Source organism: Pezoporus flaviventris, unplaced genomic scaffold, assembly GCF_033815535.1.
Source record: "Pezoporus flaviventris isolate CSIRO_AGI_PZ_B2104156 unplaced genomic scaffold, CSIRO_AGI_Pfla_v1 ptg000057l, whole genome shotgun sequence".
In the NCBI taxonomy this organism is placed as follows: Eukaryota; Metazoa; Chordata; class Aves; order Psittaciformes; family Psittacidae; genus Pezoporus; species Pezoporus flaviventris.
In genome coordinates, this window is record NW_026892605.1 from 2,336,733 (window position 1) to 2,358,101 (window position 21,369).

The window sequence follows — 21,369 nt, forward strand, 5'->3', positions numbered from 1 at the left end:
ACAGAAATAAAGCAAAGGCATTTAATATTGTGCTATACAGCTAATTTGCGCTCTTCAACATTATTTATTTAAAGGGTTCTGTTAGATTTCCTTTGATGCTTCCATAGCCCTGCACAATATACATTCACTTTAGTGCAGAGTACCTTTGGATCTCAGACCACACCATCCAGTAGTCCATCAGTCATGAGTGGTCATGAGTGTCCTACTTGTTCCAAATAAAATTAAAACTGTAGTTCTCTCATAGTGCAGTAAGAATTAATGGAGTTCAGGCTCCCTACGTCAGTTTAACTCCAACTCTGAGTGAGGAAAAAAGGAAGATGCTAATATAGATGGAGATTTGAAACTTTCTGTACTCTGCAGCAATTCAGATCCAGGATTCCAGTTAGGCTTTGTTGGTACATCAAGTTTAACCAATTTAACCACTTTCCCCAAAACTTAACCACCTGCCCCAAAGACACAAATCAGAAAGTTAGGTGAAGGCCATGACAGTTTATTTGGGAAAACTGTACCTGTCTGATAATGTTGTATGTATACATATCACAGCTTTATTTGCTCCTGGACATGTACATGTCATTAATACTAACCTTCTAGAATACGTAAACTGGACAAAGATCAATTTTTGAACAGGTCTTAATACCTCCACATAAAATAAATTTGATTGTAGTTTGATGTAATTACTGCAAAGACATTTAATAAAACCGTATCTGGCTTAAGCAAACATAAGCCATGGAACTCAGCTCAAACCTAGCTCATCACTATCTCACATAATTCAAAGACATACAGGACCATACGGGAAGCTCGAGTACTGCTGGAAAGAGCTTTCAAGGGAAATGATGAGTTTTGAAAATAGAAGAAGACAAGGAAGATAAAGAGCAAATCAAGCCCTATGACTATGGTCCTTATTTTATGGTCAACTTTGCTGTTTGCAGCACTTATTTACCAGCTAGAAATGGAGTCTTTTCTCACTGATTGTCCTTTCTTTTACAAATGCTGTTTTTTTCCTCTTCATTATACCCTATTTTACTTCTTTGGGTGTGTACTAGAAGCACTGCCAAACGCAAACTGCGTAAAATAGCAATATCCAAACAATTGGGATGAATCTTAAAAACAAAACTACGTTCATACATTTATTCCTTTAAAACAGAGGTGTGGAGTTAAGCTACTAAAACTCACATGATCCAGCGAAAAAACCACGTTTCTGCTGCATAGGTGAGGAATGATTTGCATTTAAATGTAACTGTTGCTTAACTTCCTTTTCCAGGCTTTAATTTGTTTAAGCTATCTTTGACTAATTTAATTAAAAACAAAAAAAGTAAACATTTTGCTTCCTTGAAGATTTTGTTATTTTTGCTTAGGAGAAAAAAAGATAGGACAAATAAAAAGCCTCTTTCATACTGACATGTAAGTAGGAAACCAGTTAAGTAGGGAACACAGAAAATTAAAGGGAAATAAGCCAGAAAAATCTTTAAAAGATAGTGTTTACGTATATATAAATGCACCCTGCTTGTCAAAAATAGTTATACAAAAATTAAGACAACTGTTAATTCTTGAGTGTTACAAACATTAAAATGCCACCTGTTTTCCAAGTCAGTTCAGCCAAGACTTAATTTCAGGTCATTTATATTACTGAACATCCCTGAAAATCTGTAACTTAGTAAACTAATGAATCACAGTGGAGTTTCAACTCAAGACAACTGGCAATGTAGATGCAAGTCCAAAGTTAAACTGAATCAGCAACAGAACAATGAGCAGATCATTTTAAACTTAAAAAATGTCCATGCAACATTGCTTGCATTCATATCCCCTTAATACACCTAATTTTTATTAGGCTAGCTATTCAAATACCTACTCACAGTAATGCTGTATACTAAAAAAATGCAAAAAACCCTCACTGTATTAATAATTTCAGAAAGGGAATTAAGTGGTGTGTTTTTGTATATGTGCTTAACATTCTACTACATGTAACAAGTAGTCTCCATTTTCAGGGAAAATGTGAATAGATTTAAGTCCTCCTTTCTGAGCCAACATTTGTCGTAAGACAGTACTTGCTGTGCAAACTCGATGGCAGCTGATTTTTTTTCCAGTCACTGTGAGGTTTTATAATCAGTTCTTGTCATAGGCATCAACCCTTCATTCATTCAATCGTAAAAATGTGACTTAATAGAAAAGGAAAAAATAGAGTCTAAAGGCACAGAATCATAGCTGCTCTAGTAGGAGTCTGTAAACAGAGAATTGTTTGAATTTAGGAAATCCAAATCTAGGAAAGTAAAAAGGCATCTGAAGCAGGCTTTTATCTCGCCAGCTTCCTTAAAGACCCAAAGGGTTCTGAGGTCTACAAAGTATGCACTAAAATACCATATTTTAAAAAGCAATAAGGCAAATAGTATACTCAATATTTCAAAAGAGTTACAATGGTAGTGTAGGCATACACAGTATAACTTAGTTACAATGCGTGGTACTGTTTCTACTACATAGCCCTATAACTGTTTCCTTTCTACATAGTTGGAGATTAAACCAGGGTTCTAGGTGAGCACAAAACCATCCTTGTACCACCCTATGCCACTGGCAACAGTTCTTCAGCAGCAGCATTTGCTCTGCTGCCTGGGTCACGTTCATGCTGAGGGAAGTTCATAAATCAAAAGTTCACAGATTAAACACTGTCATACTTGTGGAGAGCTTCTTCTAGCTTTTGTGTCACTTTTTGAAAAAAGAGTATTTGCTGTTGCAAGAAATGCTGCATCTGTGATTTAAAGTCCCTCACACGAATTTTGTGGAAATGATTAATTTCTGCTAGGGTTGCAAAAGAAATAATGTTACAGCGTTCTTGAATGCCCTCAGCTTTTTGGAGCTCCATCTTCCCCTCTTCCACATGCCGCTTACTCTCCTTTACTTTGGTAAGGGCTCCTGTGTAAAGAACAAAACAAAATAGTTGAACTGTGAGGACAGTGTAGATTCAACTACTGTACTTTAACAAGTGATTTAATAACAAGAAGGATTTGCATAAGGCTCATTCTAAATGTATTTATATGTGTGCATACATGTACATATATGAAAAGAAATAAAAGCTTTTTCACATAAAAGTCACAGAACAGTGAATGTTGTTTAAAAAACACCATACTTCAAGGTTCTAGCTTGCAGAAGTTAGTAAGTCATGCCTATTTCTCAGTCTTAAAAATTAGATGGTGTCCTTGAGAGAGTATCTGGTAAGTATACCACTACTGGGGAAAAAAAATGTAAGAAAATTAGATCAATTTAAGCCTACATAAATGCCAGAAAAGTGACCTCATTAAGAAACTGGACTTTATGAAACATCACTTTTCCCAATCTTTGTGAAATTTCAAAGGAGATCTGAATATGCAAAATCTTGCCAACACACCGTCTTGCTTTTACACTACAGATACCCAAAATTAATTATTGGGAACTAGAGAATCTAAAAGTTTATTTCAGTTGCAGATATCTTGTATATCACAGATACACAAGACCTAACAGAGTCTTGTAAGAGCTAGAAATAAAAACAGACAAAAGAGTCAACAGTCCTCCTTCTCCAAGTGCCTACTTAAAGCACATGCATCCTACAAAAACGAAGTATCACCTGAACAGACCTACCAAAGCAGACTTACAATGACCGAGCACCAAGATATGACTTAAAACATTGATTTTCTTGGATTCAATTCTCCATAAAGCAGAGTCTTTGCCTTAAATATCACATACATATTTTATCCATAAAACTATCTTCTCATAAGATGTTAGTGATAGGACATTTTCACATCCTTTATGATCACATTTATGTTAAATATCCCTTTAACTATTTGTAATGTTGTAACTCTCTCTCCTTTCAGACTACACTTCTTACCATGTATGTGACTACAGTTCACTGACACACTACTCCCTTCACATTACCATGAAGGAATGCTTTTCTGTACTCCCTACAGTGACACTAGCCAGCAGGCTAACAGAGAAACCTCTCTATATATTCCAGCAAGACAACATCTGCTGGGGAAGCAGGTCTGTCTTCTTGTCAAACTGAATCCACATATGTAGTAAACACCATTAAACAGTAAAAATATTGTTCGTCAGCAGTAATACTATCTTCTGTCCTTTCTTTCCTGTGCCTGTTTTACAAGCCATTTCAGATGCGCCTCCCCGCATTGCACCAACACATCTCTGCAATTCAGATCTGGAACATGACCTTGTGCATGGATGCCTCTGGGTTCGCTGCATGCATAGCAGATTCAGAGGCAACTGGGGAGCAAGGCTGCTGCTCGCTGCATTTCAGTGAGGCTGCTGCATCTCATCCCCTGCCTATCTCTAGCCCCTCACCAGGCAGTCAGGTAGAATGAAGGGTCAAGGCATATTCTTACCAGAAGCAAGTTAAAGTATCAGGTGATTTGGCAGACTTGGGGGGAAAAAAAAGGTTGTTACATTTGTTAAATGAAATGGGGGTTGTGTCTTGCATGATAAATGAAACCTAGAATTCCTAAAATCAGAGATGTATGTACAACTTTTCTCCATTCAGCGGGGGGGGAAGTTTAAATGCAAACACCCTGAAAATCCTTCCTATGTCATGAGTACTTCTTCACTATTAAATTCGTATTTTTCTGCTTAATTTGTATTTAGCCTGTGCTGTACAAGACAACTCCTGCCTGCAGCCCTGGTATGAGCTCTTAGTTGCAAGTGTAAGAATATCACATCCAGTGTGATGTACTTGCAGAAAGACTATGTGAAAGAATTTCCTTTTTAAATTGTGGCAGGGAGGTTTATTAACAAGATAAGCACAAACTGCAGGCTGCATGGCCGACAGAGCTGGTATTCAACTGTCAGAGGCCACTCTGAACCTGGTGTGCCAAAGAGATGTCCAAAGGCCAAGGGCAGCAGCTCTCCATGGGGACTGTGAGATGATGGCTGGCTCCAAACCTTTCTGGCCCCCATGGCATGCTGGAAGGTAGCTAGCAGCTCAGCACTGGCTGCTGCAGCAGATTGACCTCATCAACTCCACCCTGGCCAAAAAAACACAACTGAAAAACCTTTTCCACATGCAGAGGTGCCAGGAACAGGACTGTGCCAGAAGACCTGCATTTTCTCCTCTAAGGAGTGAGGAATCTCCAAGGGAGGGCATGATCTGAAAAATATTTAGTCACCTCTTCTGCAGAAAGGACCCTTCTTTCAACAAACAAAACCAGGCTGACCAAAATTTTTCTCTGCATTCTGTGGGCATGGCAGGAATCCATGCATGGCTGTGAAAAACTGAAATTTGGGAGTTACTGGAAGCCAGATGGAGCTGGTTAAATAAATATGACAACTGTTCAGCTGTGATGTGGGAAACAGCTTCAGCTGTTATTTCTAGAATGAACAAACTGGAAGAAAAATACTGAAATTTAGAGCATCAGCAGCTGAAAGCATAACTCAGTTCTGGAGAATGTATAATCTTCAAATTATTTTACATCAATCTAAAACATACATTACCAAACACTAGAGCCCTTCAGATTATATGGATTATGCATTATGCATTTCTTGCCATTAAAAAAAAAAAATTAAGATCTATAATTAGGGAAAGCAATCCAAGGGGAAAACCTGCAACCATCCACATTGCTCTCTTAATGTATATGGACTCATACTAGTCCTATAGTAGAATTTCCTTTTAAAAGTAGATAGACTACAACTGGATATCAGCAATATAGGACAAAAGTCTATACGTATGCTTAAGTACAAACTTGCATGTTCATTTGAAGTGCTTTTAAATGAAGTGTTGAATTATTGGTAAAACAATCACTGTTTTGAAAGAACCTTTCCCAAACACACGGGGAAAAAAAAAAGCCCATGTGCTTTACTTTAAAAAGAAAATAATCATTTTTTCCAAAATGTAATTTTTAATTAGTTCAGCATCTACTGAAGTTTGCAAGACTTGGTAGACTTATCTCTTAGATTTAAATTTTAGAAGAGAGTGTTGCTAGTTTGCACGGCTTTGCAAGCAGCTTTACTAATAACATACCACATTTAATCTCAAATCTTCTCTAAATGTTTCTTCATAGCCTACAGCCCTTGCATTTTAATCTACATGAGAAAAACTCTGAGCCAGAGCCGAGACTCATTGATGTCGTGGGTGCAATGATCCATGCAGGTTTCTAAGCAGTAGGACAGGGTGAGGGAGTCAAGAAATAGAGAGCAGCCCCTTGTGTGCATCCCTGCTTGAAAGCTAGGGTCTTGCTTAGAGATGCTAGAGCAGGGGATGTATCCCATGGTAACCTCTAATGCCTCGTAGCCTGCAACTCCTAACCTGTCACACCAGGCTGTACACCATGAACCCCCCCATCTCCATCCTCACTAACCTATCCATCACCCTCAGCACCTAACACAGCACCTCCCAGTCCCCACTGCTGCCGTCTCAGGGTGCTGAGGCTGAGCAAGTCCTCACCAGTCTAAGTACACCTGCAGAAAGATCCTCTGGGTTCTGCATTTAGTGATGTGAACATCTAGCACTGGTTTGAGCAACCCAAAACAGCAAGATGTATTTAAAAAGCAGAATTATAGCAACCCTAGAAAAGGTTAATACACATTTCTGGGAAAAGAAACAGAAGGAGCCACCTCCTAATGCATATTAGTTTAAGGAGATCTGCTAAATACATGTCTGGGATAAATACCCACCAATGCACTGTTCCCAGAGGAATGGAATACATAAAAATAAATTCTTGTGGGTTTTTTAGCTCCAGCTCTACAGAGTCTGTAAAATCTTGTCCATGCATTTTAAGCTTCTGGTCCAATGAAAAGATCTTCTGTCAGGAGATTGCATTCTAGTACTCAGGACTAGTTTTCAAACAGTGAAGAGGGCCTGGATCAAAGATGTTGCAAAAAGCTGCGATACATCTATTTCTGTTCTCAAAGGTAGGGAAAAGAAGATGCAAATGCTGGTCTTTATTGCCCAATGGCTGATGTTAAATAGACAGTGGTGCTCACGGAATGCTGCTAAAGACTTAAGAGAAACTCACAGGTTTCAGTACATGTTTTGAAGTATTTGTCTTGAAGTATGAGATTAGACAACACAAGATGATATAAACATGTTTAACAAGGAACATTTCTAGTATTCTGCTATCAGCCAAGAAGACGGACAACGTAAAATTGCTGCTAGAAATAAGTAATTCCAAGCTGTAAACCACACAACACAAACAGCAACCTAAATGGATACTGAGGAGGCATCAGGAAAAAGTGCACTGAATCAGTAAGCTGCCCATGTAAGCACGATGTTGCAATAAGGCATGAAGAGTCATCCATATTCAGAAAAATTAAATGAAAAAAAGAATGAACCTGACAGCACACAGGTTTGAGTCAAACAAAAGATTTTCACGTCACCTGCAGTTTTATTACACCAATAAATGCTTTGAGATTCTGTGAAGATCCAATTAAAGGTGGATTTGAATCCATACTCAAAATTGTATTCACTCTCCCTCCACACTGTAACAATGCATATGCGCACGTAAACCTACACTGATGCATATGTTTCTCCAAGCTCTCAAATTGCATGGCATGACCAGCCCTACGAGCAGCCAGCCCCATGCTGGTTCTTCACACAGTGTACACAACAGTCGTCCAAGTTGCGGCTTGCAAAGTGACTTGAAGGCAAAAGTTCTGGGGCTCAGCTCATGAAGACTGAAATCAAGACTGCTCTTCATTCATTTTCTTTGTCTTACATGAAGTCATATCTGCACTGTGCCTGTCAGCACAGGTGATGAGAAACCAAAGAGCAGTAACTGCTAAGGGTGTACCATCATTCCACTGCCCCATTCCCACCTCTTCTTTAAGTACCTGAACGTCAGCTTTCAAGTGTTGCATGCAGCCATCAGAAGTGAAATGTCAGCTGTGTCAGAAACTTCTGATCCAAGTAAAGATAAATTCAGAGGGAATTCTTTGGGGCAGGAGTCCTTTTTACCCTGTATTTCAACAGTGCTTACTACAGCGGACATCTGTTTCATGCCTGGGTCTGCTCCATTCTTAAAAAATTACAAGCAGTAATTGTAATACTGATACTGTTCATAACAGTATCACCATTTCTGATTGCTACAGAAGTCATCTAACTGCATACAGTAACAGTGTATATAGGATGAAACAGAAGTGTCAGCTCAACGCAGCTAGAACTCAGCGCTTGAAGCAGCAGTATCTGTTGAGGTCAGGGAGATCAGCAATTCAGGAAATACTAAACTTAAAAGCTCACACAGCTTGTAGTAACCAAGTTAACTTTTTAGATCCTATAACTGTAATGTCTTTATCACTGCAATTATTAAAATATTTCTTTAATTTCAGTGATGAATTCTCCTAAAACAGAGAAAGTAGATTTCTTTCACTAGTAGTGTGAGATACCACTTCACATGTATATCAGTTATGACTACAACAATCTTTCTTTCAGCAAACACCCATGTTCGTGTTACTCTATACTTTGACTTAAAGAATTATTGCAAAACAATTGCAAAGGGAATGAAAGAAGACATGGGGGGCAAAAAAGTCCAGTGGTTCCCAATGATCTCTTACAAAGAATGTTACTTTCTGAAGTCCATTTTTAATGGAGCTGTGGAAGGGTGGGAGACTGAAGCAGTGGGCTGGGTGCCAGCCCAACAGATTGCACTGCTCCTCACGTGACAGCTCTCTGCCTTTCCTCCGGCTGGCCCTGGCACTGCCAGGAGGGAGGCAAACAGGAGCCGCACACTGCTGGGGATGCTGGTTGTGCTGTGGGTGAGAAGCAGTAACCATTCAGAGGGCCAAAAATGGGGCACCTGGCCACCAACTCCTCCAACCATGAACTTGTACTTATTCTGTTTGTAGAATCTAATAGCAAATGATACCAAAAAGGACAACAGCCATAAAAATTTCAGAATGGGAAAAAAAAACACCAAAAAAAAAAAACCACCAAAGGAGGGTGATTGTTCTGGCTTTGTCATCAGTGTAACTGGCAAAACCCAAAAGAACCATATTCTTGATTACCACCTCTGAGAAATCACCCCGCCAACAGGCTTTGATGCAACAGCAACACATGTCAAACTCTGAAGGCTCCTCTGAGAGATGGCTCTTTCACAGGGAAGGACAGCTAGATCAGAAAACACTGTGATCTTCAAAGAAACACCAAAGTTTGACAAATACAGTCCCTCAGCAGTTGCATTTCAGAAATCTTGTGCAAATAAAACAACCTGTGCAATAAAGAGTTTTTCAATTTTTTTACAGCAAGGTACAAAATGAAATTTTGTGCCTTACTTGCTACAAAGTAAGACAACCTTCATTTCCACACCATTCAGACGCCCATCATGTTAAATGGTATAACAGTAGGCATAAATGTGTCCTTCAAAGCAAGCTATTCACTACTGAAGGGAATGCTCTGATCTAGTCTAACAACTCTGTTTGCTTTACTTCCGCTACAAAACACTGTTTCTAATACATGACACCATCCTAAAAGGGAAAAAAACAATATATTTGTGATGTTGCTGTCATTAAAGAGTACAAAAGCAGAAAATATAAGTAGAAATGCATTCTTTTCTTTTTCCTTACCTAACAGTGAGATTATTCAACTACAGCTCTGTTTGCAGACTGGGAACCGCACAACTTGGGTAGCCTGTGTGTGTGTAGCAGTTTTGATTTACCCTTCTTCTCAAAGAAACTACTTTGGAGAAAACAACATTACCTCTAATCCAGAGACTGCTGCCAGAACAAGCCTGTCTACATGGCCGTCCCACTTACACCAGATCTAGCAAAGACGTTATTATGGGGTGACTCAAACGACTAAACCAATAAAAAAACCCTGCATTTGGCCCAGAGGAGAGGGAGACGGTGACTTAGGTTTATCAATGGCTTAGTTATGTGACCCAGCTCAGCCCAGGGCTATGCAACCATTAACTCCAACACAAGGGAAGTTGCAGAACCACCATGTAAGATTACACATAACATTACACCCTACCCAAAAATACAGTTCCCAACCCCCCTCTACCCCCAATTTAAAATGAAACAATGAAATTGTGTGTAGCAGAATAGAGATTTTACTACATTGACAGACTGTTCACTTAAGAGTGCTGTGAGAACAGATTAACAAAAGATGCTGACATTGAGATTCTGCAAATTCTTTACATTTTCTGGCTAAGATTTGGAATGGAAAGCAGCATAATGGGATTTGCCTAAAATTGAAACCAGAAGAGGTCTCCAATACAGACTGAACTGTACATTACACTAATTAAAGTAGGAATGACTTGCTACTTTAAAATCTGGTTTTACAGTTTAAAACAGAAAAAAGAAAGCAATCTCCAACATCAAAGGCAAAATGATGAAGTCACTTGTTCCTTCTGAAAGTGCCAATACAGCACTTTTCAAAACCAGTCTAATTCACAGATTATATTCTTCTCCTTAATGGTGCAGAACTACTTTAGCAATATTCTCTTTTTTCCACAGTGAAAGTTAGAAACACAAAAATAAAATATATCAAATTGCAATTACTTTAGTATTACAGGGTTTTATATACAGATACATGAAAACAGCAATAATGCTTTTAGAATTGGCAGCCTCACAGCAGTTAAAAAAAGCGAGCTTAATTTTTTTAATGTTTTGTTGCCCATTGCTCTTAAAACTCTCAGAATTAACGATAATGTTAATTGGTTATATATTAATTCAGAGTTGCTCAACTTTAGAGAACTACTAGGGTTAACAGATACTATATACGTCTAATAAAGATTTTTATTTATTTATTTTACTTTAAATAATGTGATACTTAAGACCTGAATATCTGTGCATTTATCTGCCAGCTGGTGTCCACACACATAGCAGGGGCATACATGGCCAGTTTATTTATCCAAATCTACAAGGACTGTAATCACACCTGTGCATGTTCAGAGGCTCCAAAATGCTCCTGGTACTGAAAATAAACTATCACACTGGCAATGTGCATTTCATTTCCAGAGACCCCAGAGGACTCTACAAGCTCTGGTGTGCAGCACCTCCAATATGAAGGTTTTGCTGGGCCATGCTACACCACACTTGCTATGCGACTAACAAACCATAATTTGCCCCTGAAACAGTTAATAATAGGAGGTGAGAGCAAGACGGCAAAATGAATGAAAGAAATATTACAAAATTATCAGTTTATTGCACCTACTGCCCCACATAGCCTCATTAAGAAAATAAAAAAAGCCCACGGTGCTAGGTAACCAGATGTAAAAACTGTGCAAAAGTGGATGGAGTTTTTCCATTCAAATCTTGAACACAGCAGCTTTAAAGCTAATATACCCTTGTGTATTGTACACAAACAATGTTTCAAGCAAACAAATTACCTTACTTTCACCACTAAAGCATGTTTGAACTGTGTTCATGAGCAGTTCTGACTTTACCGGTACCTACTGTGTATGTGAAAGGAGACCTTTCAGGAACAATTTGGTCTTAATAATCCAGGTAAACTATGCATATTGCTTTCCATAACAAGCACAACATTTTGCACCCCAGCCTGAAATGCAAACACTAAGTAATGGTAGTTTTGCCCAGTCCTAAGGCAGTCAGTTCTTTTCAACAATCATGTGTACCACTTTAGTTTTCCTTTAGTATGGCTTCAGCTGACACTGCAGACTGGAGGGAATGAAACTTAAATGAGGCTGGTCACCAGAAACACAGTACATTTGCCCGTTAGAAAGCCAGCCATGCCTTTTAGGGTGGATACACTAGAAAATTTAAGTGACTGCAATATGCCGAAGTACCAAGCTGAAAGTGATTGCAAGTATTTCTTACTAGCTTACACATAAACTAGGCATCAAACAGGCTTTTAAGGAAATCTGTTTTTCCACAATTTAAGTTAGTCTATGACATTTTGGTCATCACAGGTTCTGAACACTAGTTTCTCCCAATTATGATGCTAAGGATAGGCATTTTTTCTGTTAGAATGATGTTATAGCCTCTAAGCAGGTTTTGTAAATGCCATCTTCATAATACTGACTTCAAGACAACAACCTAAACAGAAACAATGCTGTGCATGCATGATATGAATTAATTTTCAGCAAAACTGTTTAATAGCATATGAGCAGAAATATATTCATTCATCTTCCAGAAGAGACAAGATGAATATAAGATGGATAGAAACTATGGTGCAAATGGATGTAAGCATTATTGTATTAAATGGCAACTTCTTCAAAATTTTCATAAGGTTCATGGGATATGGGTGGACAGAAGACAGGTAACACTGCATACTGATATCCATATAACATATGGATATCAATAACATACTGATATCCATATAACATATGGATATCAATAACATACTGATATCCATATACCACTTCCACTCCAAAATTTAAAACACATTTTTACTAGGTTTTTTAATTTATTTATTTTTATTGAATTTTAATCTTCATGTCTGTCATGAAAGATATAGACAAGAATGTGTAGAAAGTGTTTGCCATTTGTTTGCTCTAACCTGCTAATAAGACTCATGTTTTGAGAGCTAAGCCAAAGATGATTGCATTTTTTAGTCAGAATTTTCAAATTCTGTGCTATTTGAACCAGGCAATTTAAAATAAGTAAGATACAAGCTGGATGACTTTATAGTCTGTACACATTAACTTGGCATTTTAACTGTTCAAACAAAGTCTAACAATGAAGTCATGGAAAGATGCTGGAAAGGCTGAAACATGTCCTTGTTTCAAAGGTGACTTGCAAAATAAAAAAAAGTCAGCCAGTTTGTTTGGTTTTGATAATATGCTTACAAAGACTTGGGAAGCGCCCTGGGAAACACTTTCCATTTGCAGTCTACCAATTCTTGCCTTCCCTGTTTGGATGGAAGTCCTTTTGGCAAGACCCAGAGCTCTCAGCTGGAAGAGAACCATCCCCCCATCTAGATTCTTCATAAGCTTCAAGCCAAAAAGGTATTACATAGTCTTTGAAATAAAATTACTTCCTCTTTCTGCAACGTAATTTTCAATTCTTGAATGTCTACACTGCCACTCTCTAGCTGCCCACAGGGTTTTTCCAGGAGACAGGGTCTTGCTTCCAACGGTGCGCAAGTACTCATAAGAGCAAAAGAGGTGACAATGCACTTCCTGTGGTCAAACTTAGAGGTGTGACCAAAACTTCTCCAGCCTTCTAGAACTAAGTGTGCAGTCTGGATAACCTTTCCTGTGTGCAGTAACATGTGCAGTCTCTCCTGTGGGAGAAACAGTTTCAGCCTTCCTCTGCTACCACCTGCTTTTGAAAAAAAGGGGTTTTATCAGCTATGAAATGTCTCTCTGTCATCAAATGTGCATGTAACTGTGGTTTTCAAAAAGCTAACAGAAAGACATAATGACTCCATGAATTTTGCTCCCTTAGAAAGCTAAGGTAAGAAGAGATTGTGGCAGAGCGTAAAAGGAAAAAAAAAAACAAAACACCCAAAACTCATACTTCAAAAAGACCCATGCATCTTTTAGACAGAGAGTACTTTTTTTGCCCCTCTTTCTGTCTAATCTTCAGGAAGGGCTATTGCTCAATTTTAGTCTTGTTTATTGTTATCCTGATTTCACACACTGTAAAGAAGCTATAATTTTATACAGTTTCTAAATGTGAAGATTTTTTCACATTTTAGTAATCTTAAAGTCTCAGTTTCCTTCAGGTTACCTTCAAATAGTGGGTGATTCAGCAGCAAGCAGACAATGCTGCATCATCAGTGTAACAGTTATGAGGAGGCAAAAAGTACAAGTCACCATGGCGCAATCCATCTTCAGCCGTTCTCAACAGATGAAATGCAGGTACCCATCTCTTTTTACTGCTGTAAGGGTCACCTGGCTAGAATTACATGCCTAGCTCTTGGCCAGTAACTACCCGAGTTGAACCCATGCAAAGTGTATGTATTGGAGGGACAGAGGGGGAAGGAAAAAAAAAGGTGGATAAAAGGAAAAACAGGGATAGAAAAGCCACGTCTGCACAACAATTTAAAAGGTTAGAAAGTAAGCAAGAGAGAAAAGTGCTGTTTTTACACTGTGATATAAAATTTTAGGTATGAATTTTGACCGGTCTTATTTATTCATGAACACACATACTGTTCTCCTTCCCCCTGCAAAAACAGCATTGCTGAAAATGTTACAGAGAGTTCTAGGTTTTTAATGTTGTTTGTGTTTTGATTGATGCCTGCAAATTTGATGCATTTCCAGCTGGAATGTCTTTTCACCTATAAATTTGTAAGACATTCTAAAAACACACTCAACATAGTCTTTACTACCAATGTCTAGAGTTACATTTGCTTCAGGTAAATAAGACTATTTGCCTTATTTCACTTTTCACAAACAGTGATCAAGAACCAAAAATGTACTTTGGTTATTTTTTTAAAATAATTCTATTAAATTCCGGCATGCAGAAAACAGAATTGCTGCCTACATCTTAGAAAATATTTAGACCATTTTCTGAAATCTTTTTCTCAAAAATCATAACCAAAAGTTTGTCTAGCATTAACACCATAATGTTAAGAAAAAGGAGAAATCTGGAAAGTAGAGATGAAACGGCAAGTTAGTATTTCTTCCTCTTTCAGGAATGACAAGAGGCTAATTATAGTAATGCCTCAAACAAGAGTTAAAAGAAATCCCCAAATCTGTAACTTCCCTACCCTCACTAAGCAAATATGAGGACAAGAGAGTCAGACAAGCATGAGCTACAGTATGATCATACATGATATCAAATTCTCACATATGCATAAATTTTCTCAATCTGAACTTGCATGGGCCTGCAGTGAGCATTTAAGCTGAAAATTACTGAAGTTAGAAGATCTCATCAGTTGAGTGAAGCTCTAGCAATTAATATTTAGGAATTATTTTGTCAAAAATGCATAGGGATTTTCCACAAGTAGACCTTAAAACACACACACACAGAGTAATTACAAACAAAGGGTGCTTTTTTGGAGGCTGCTTTTCTTCTCATAATTAAAGCAACTGAATCTAGTTATTTCTTGAAAAACACTCGAGTCCTACAAAAGATAATTACAGAAGTGTAGCTTAGGTTTTGAGCCAACTGAACTCAATACGCCTCTTCTACAAATATTTTTCCAGAGGCTAAAGAAAACTTAGTACAAGTATATCTAACATATTTGGATCTTCCACGCCAAGAAGCAGAGGTATGCATCAAATTACTTTCATGCAAGAACTTTAGAAGCATTTACCTATGGAAGGTTGGCAGCTAGATTCATACAAGTATTCAGGTGCTTAGATGCTCAAGACACCACTTTGCTGTCATCTACCCCTAAAGGTGTCAGCTTTCCCCTAATAGCCTGATTTTCCAAACAAAACCTATAAAACAACAACTCATTTTTAAGGGATGTATGCCTTGGGGCTGATATGCTCAGTGCCAGGCTCACTGGGACTATCAAACCAAGCACTTCCAGAGGGTTTCCAACTCCGCATGCTCTTTGTTGTAGGGCTCCATCCAATTAATCTTTAGATCTGGAGTGGAACACACACGAAACCAGGTAATATCTCTCACAAAGCACTGACAAGTTGATCTTTGACCTGCACGTGGGACAGAAAAGTTCAGATCTTCCTCTGTTTCTTCTGGAGCAGGAAATTCAACTCTTCCTTCCCTCACAGAAAACTCCTTAAACACAGGCACTTGAGATGAAGGAATCTTTTAAAATCTCCTACTGGAGCTATCGTATCGCCATCTCGTAGAATACTTACAATACTTGTAAGATAATAAATGCTTAAAAAATATTCCCACAGTCCATTGGTTCCCATGTTTTACAGAAGGGACCAAAATGACAATCTCTCCCTGCACACTTCAGAATGTGCATGGTCCTCAGCACAGGATGCAAAAAGACCTGGACCCCAGAGCCATTAAAAGCACGACAGTTAACACATTTTCCTGTTAATTTGCCGACAAAGCAACAGCAGGGCTTGCATGGCTTTGGTTCCTAATTCTAGAGAAGGCAAAGCCTAAACAGAGGGCAAATTTTGTCTCTGACATAGAGATTCTCTGTCCTTCTCACAGAAGTTGAAGAAATTATTAAAAAAACCCAGATACGCAGACTTCTCAGTCCATACCACAAAACACACTTCCGAATCACATTCAGCAGCTGTTCAACTCTCTGCAGAACAGCAAACCCATAACAGGAAAATGCAGTTGAATATTCTACCCACAGACATGTGCATAGTTTGGGCACAGCTGCCTTTGTTTTTTGGACCTTGTCAGGTCTAGGGAAATACAGAAATGGAGTCTGGAAAACACCTGATTTTTTATCCCAAGTGGACTACGTATTTGCACTAAGTAGAAAACAAAGGAGAACTACCCCTAACTTCAGAGCTGGTCTTCTGAAAAGCACATCCATGTAAGCAGCTCATGAATCTGGCTACTGTTTCTACCACTTCCAAGGTCACTTTGGGGTCAATTTACTGCACAAAGATGAAGTACACTAGAAAATAAAACACTTGAGGAAAACCACATCAACTCTATTTTTCAAATGATCTATGACCATCACTGGATATTTGTTCAGTCTGTTCAGACAATAATAATTCTCAAAACTGGCTACTGCTATTCCAGACAGTATAAAAGAAAGGTCTTAGGATGTAATAATACCAAACAGTTCGTTTTGTCATCTGAAGTTTACAGTTTGGAATTGAAAAGTTATACCTTGTTACAAGTAACTCTGAAGAGTAATAAAACAGCAATACATTGGGTGTAAAAACCACCTGCCTCTCAGTTTTCCTCCTGTTTGCCTGTTTCGTAACAGGGATGACAACAATGAACACATACCCCTGTTCCAACCCCTTTCAAGCTCTTGCCATTTTTGGATGGCAAGTATACACCAGGGATAATACTATGTTAAAGGCCGCGTTAGCCCAGAGGTGCTGGAGCATTAAGAGCTGCATGCAGGCTGGCTGGCTGCATGCTTCTCCAACCAGCTCCAGGACAGTGCTCTGACACAAAATCAACTCTACCTGCGTCATGCTCATGTACTGTTCTAGTGGAAGCACATTCAGACGAATTTTCCTTCAGGAAGGTAAAGCTAACCAGTAAATGCAAATTCAAACAGAACTATAAAAGCAAGAGGTTTGAGTTAAGCATCTATCTTACTGTTCCATATCCTCTCTTCAAGGTCACATCTCCAAAAATTATGCACTGAAGAACTCTATGTAGCCTTAAAGCTTGAGGATATATTATTTAAATAGTGTACATAATCTTCTGTTTTTTTCCACCCAATACAAAATCCTTCCCTTTATTTTTTTTCCAAGGCTTACAGATAACCCTATTATTTGTTGACAACTCACTTTAAAATGCTGTACTCCCAAACACAAGGAATTGCCAAGGCTGCCCTTCTCTCCAAATCTACATGCAAGTTGTTATCAGAACATGCCACAGCAGCCAGCAGAACAACTGCTCAGAGGTTAGACTGCACACTTCCCTCTTCTCTTCAAAACTGTATGAATACTGTTTAAGTTTCCACTCACAATTTTCAAGATTTGACAACAGAATGGAAATCTGAATTTGATGTATGCAACTTCTAATAAAAGCTTGCTTTATTAAATAACATCAAATTGCATGCTTGTACAAAATGCTTCCTCAGATCTTCCCTGCAATAATGCACATCTCCTGGGAGCCTGCCTTTTTGATCTGTGGGACAAAAACCTCTCCCAACTGTTTTATCAAACTCAGTGTTCTGTTTCAGATGCAAAAACCCTGGAAATGTCACCTAAGGACACAAAAGACTGATTCACTATGGGTGACAGTTCAAGCTCTGCCTCTTGGGATGCAGAACACCACTTACTAATCTCCAAGTAATTTTCAATAAAGCTCATGCATTTTCTCAGGTAATTGTTACACACACCCATTTCCACAGAGCATATGTGATATTTTCTTGACCTCTTTCCCAGCTCCAATCCCCACACCTCCCTGATTTTTGAGTTGAAAACTATGGGTAAGGTACGTAACAGCAAAAGGAAGGAATGATGGGCTACCCTGCTCGCAATGCAGCATATATGAATAGCATTAATTTCACTGCAGGGAAACTGTCTACATGTACATAGTGCTACAAAATTCTGTTCAGCTGAACAAATGCCACTAGTTATAGAGCAGATATTCCTTATTTTCTCAAGTTTCTTTCTCTTTGACAGATCACAAAGCACCATACAAGCAGCAATCTGAACCTCAGACACATGTTTCAGCTAGAAAGATGCTGAAAGCATAACAGGTGAGAAGCATCTTTTTATGATAATAAGGGCAAAGGATGAAAAAACTCTAACTAAGAACCCTGTGGCAGACCATTATACTTTCAAAGGCACCAAGAAAGTTTAATGCATGGCCAAACTGAGAAACCCCAGCAGCTTTAAACATCTCGTCTGACTGCCTGACTCTGCAAAATGCACATACCACCATGCACACCTCAAAGAAGGTGGTTAAGAAGGGAGGATAACCCGCATCTTCAAATTCCTTTATGTTTATTACCTGGTAGATCAGAGATTTAAGACACCTAACATGTATCAAAGAGTAATAGATGTTTTCATACCACTTGATTTCCAGGGTTTGTAAACAAGACCATTAATCTTTAATGTATCAGCAGCACAGGCAGATGTGGTTTCTTTCAATGATACACAGCCAAATGCAGCAACCTCTTACCAGTCAAATTCCCAACTATGTCTAGACCTTTGGTACAGAACGAAAACCGTCACTGATTTGGTTTTTGTATTTTTAACAAATATACCTGAGTAAGCGTGGAAAGATATAACCCAAGGCCAGCGAGCCAGAGGTAGGGCAAATCTAGACCCCAGTCGCAACATCTGCATGCTTACTACTGATACATAAAACTCCATAATTTCAGAAAAACATGCAAGGATGTTACCTTTCTGGACGTGGATGATGTCTGGAAAGTTTGCCAAATGCCCCTGATACAGCGCTAACAAATCCATCACAGGATCTAGGTCCTGCCGGGGCTGATCTGCAAAGAGGTCCCCGATGGCGTCATAGGCTTCTGCAGTGAAGGCTATGGCTTGGTTGAGGCCAGCCGAAAAGGCCTGCTGGTCCAGCTCAAATGCCTGACTGAGGCACTTAAAGGAGTGCCCCACTTTCTGGTATTCCTTCTTGAAACCAGTGACTTGTTTGCGGGCAAACTCGTTGGCTGTGTGATTGAGCTGCAGGGCACTCTCATCCATCTTCTTTGTGAAGGCTTTGAAGCCATCTACCTGGCTTTCCACCTCCTGCAAGTCCAGGCTGGCCCCAGGGCCTGTGGGGACACTGATGGTCAGGAAAAAGTTAGCACCTACCATCTCATCCTTCTCAGCCTTGCGCTTGCCTTGTTTCCAGGCCTTCTCATCCGTGCTGGGACAGGTGAGGAAGTGTTGGAAGGCATCACACTGAGCCAGCACAGGGTGGCTGCACATGTGGTCCATCCACCAAGCCAAGCCTTTGCGACGTTTGGAGATGAAGTCCTCCTCAAAGCGCCCAGTGGCCTGCTTCTCTGGCAAGTGCGGCACAGAGATGACGGGGAACTTCTCAGCCAGGCGCCCGTACAGCCAGTCAAAGTGTTTGTAGCGGCGGTGCACCTGCTGCCCGGTGTGGCTGGGCACCAGCTTGTAGGCAATGTAGCTCTTCATGCCCTTGAACTTGGTCTGCTTGGTGGGGTCCTCGATGGAGCACTGGAAGGGGTAGGGGTTCTCCTGCCACTCAGGGCCCCGGGGGCCCAGCACCACGCATAGCTTGTCCCCGTCCTTCACGAAGCCTGATGCCTCGCCCAGCACGAAGGCCTCCCCGCCAGACTTGACGAAGGTGGAGAAGCGGTTGAGGTTGCGGCTCACTGTGGCCGAGCTCTTGGCGCCGCCGCCGCCGGGCGGGTGCGGGTGTCCCGCAGGGTGACCGCCGCCTCCGCGAGAGCCCAGGGAGAGGTCGGACCGGGTGGACAGGCGGTAGCGGCCGGGGGCCCCGCCGCCCGCCGTCTCGTAGTCGGGGTAGGAGCTGCCCAGGGCTCCCGGCTCGTCGGCCACGGTGGAGCTGTCGTCCCAGTCGTCGTCCCAATCGTCATCGCTGCCCTGGCTGGGCTGGTAGGAGCCGCCGTAGGGCGCCGGCGGGAAGGGGTACCCGGCGGCGGCAGGGGGCAGCGGGAAAGGCTCGGGCGCCGCCGCCGGCGGGGGCTGCTGTGCCGCCGGCTTGAAGGCGGCGGGGGGCGGCAGCGGCTCGAAGCCGCCGACGGGCACGTTGGCGTAGCGGGCGGGCGGCGGCGGCTCGGCGGCAGGGGCGCGGATCACCTGCACGTAGGAGGCCGGGAAGAGGCCGCGGTCGCCGCGGCTGTTGACGCCCTCCAGCCAGCCCTCGATGTCCTGCTCGCTGCACAGGCTCAGCACCTCGTGCTCCCGCAGAGAGATCTCTCCCGGGTTCTCCGACCTGAAGTCGTACAGCGCCCGGGCACGCAGCGCCATGGCCCCGCCGCTCCCCCGGGACAGGGGGTACTCCCCGCTGCCGCGGTACCGCCGCCCCTCACCTCACCGCACCGCGCGGCGCCGGCGGGGCTGCAGCAGGGAGAGCACCGGGGTGTCCTCTGCCTCCGCGTCCCGCCGGCGAGGACGCCGCGGCAGCTGACCTGCCCGGGCTCCACTCCGGTCCGCGGCGGCTCCGAGTCCCGGCTTCACCCCGGCGGGCGAGGCAGGGCGCGGGGCCGGACCGGCGGCCGTCCCACGTCGCCAGTTTCGCTAATCCAGAGCCGAGAGGCAGGGCGGAGGAGCCGAGCGCAGAGCGGCCGCCCCCATCGATGGGCCCGGCCCACCTCTTACCCTCCCTGCCCGCCCCCTGGCGTCAGCCCGGCGGCCCGGTTCGAGCGCGTCGTGCTGCGCCTCGCAAGTTGTAGCGCTGTACGTTCGGTTCCTGAAACGCGCTGGGTGGTTTGTCAGACGCCTGGCAGATTTCCGCGGTTCCTCCCGACACTACGGAGGTGTCCCAGCACCTCTCCAGCTTTGGGTAAGAAGCTTGGCACCTCCTCGGGCGCTTGGTTCTGTTCCCAGGGCTCCCGTGATGTTAACTGGACGCAGCTTCAGCATCTCCACGGGAGGTGCATTACCCATATGGTGCGGAAGGTTTTACTGTTTCTGGAGGTCCTCTTCCAGCTGATTGTGCTTTCAAAGGAAAGTAAGGTTGAAGTTAGGAAAGCGTGTGTTTTATACGTGGAGAATGTGTGTTTCAGCCCCCTCAAAAAAGGTGGTCATCCCTGCCCTGGTCATTTCCTGTCATAACTCCTTCACCCAGGACAATAACACCTGGTCCTGTGTTGTCTAATCACATGGTTCCCATCCCATCATCTTCGAGCTCTCCTTGGAGCCTGTGATACAAGTTTCTCTTACGGTTTCTACCTGTTCACAAACAATTATTTCTCTGGAGGAGATGTGCCTGTTTGGACCCCAGTTCTTTGTGCTTTCCCATCAGCATCCT

General features: G+C 41.6%; 1 protein-coding gene across 1 annotated transcript; it reads right to left on the reverse strand.

Annotated features, from left to right (window-relative positions):
- Window positions 1–471: 471 nt before the first annotated feature.
- On the reverse strand, window positions 472–20,651 carry SNX18 (sorting nexin 18). The gene is made up of 2 exons (XM_061469393.1): window positions 18,797–20,651; window positions 472–2,904 (listed from the first exon to the last, which is right to left on the reverse strand). Exons 1-2 carry the CDS (start codon window positions 20,364–20,366, stop codon window positions 2,651–2,653), a joined length of 1,824 nt encoding a protein of 607 aa, XP_061325377.1. The 5' UTR covers window positions 20,367–20,651; the 3' UTR covers window positions 472–2,650.
- Window positions 20,652–21,369: the final 718 nt, after the last annotated feature.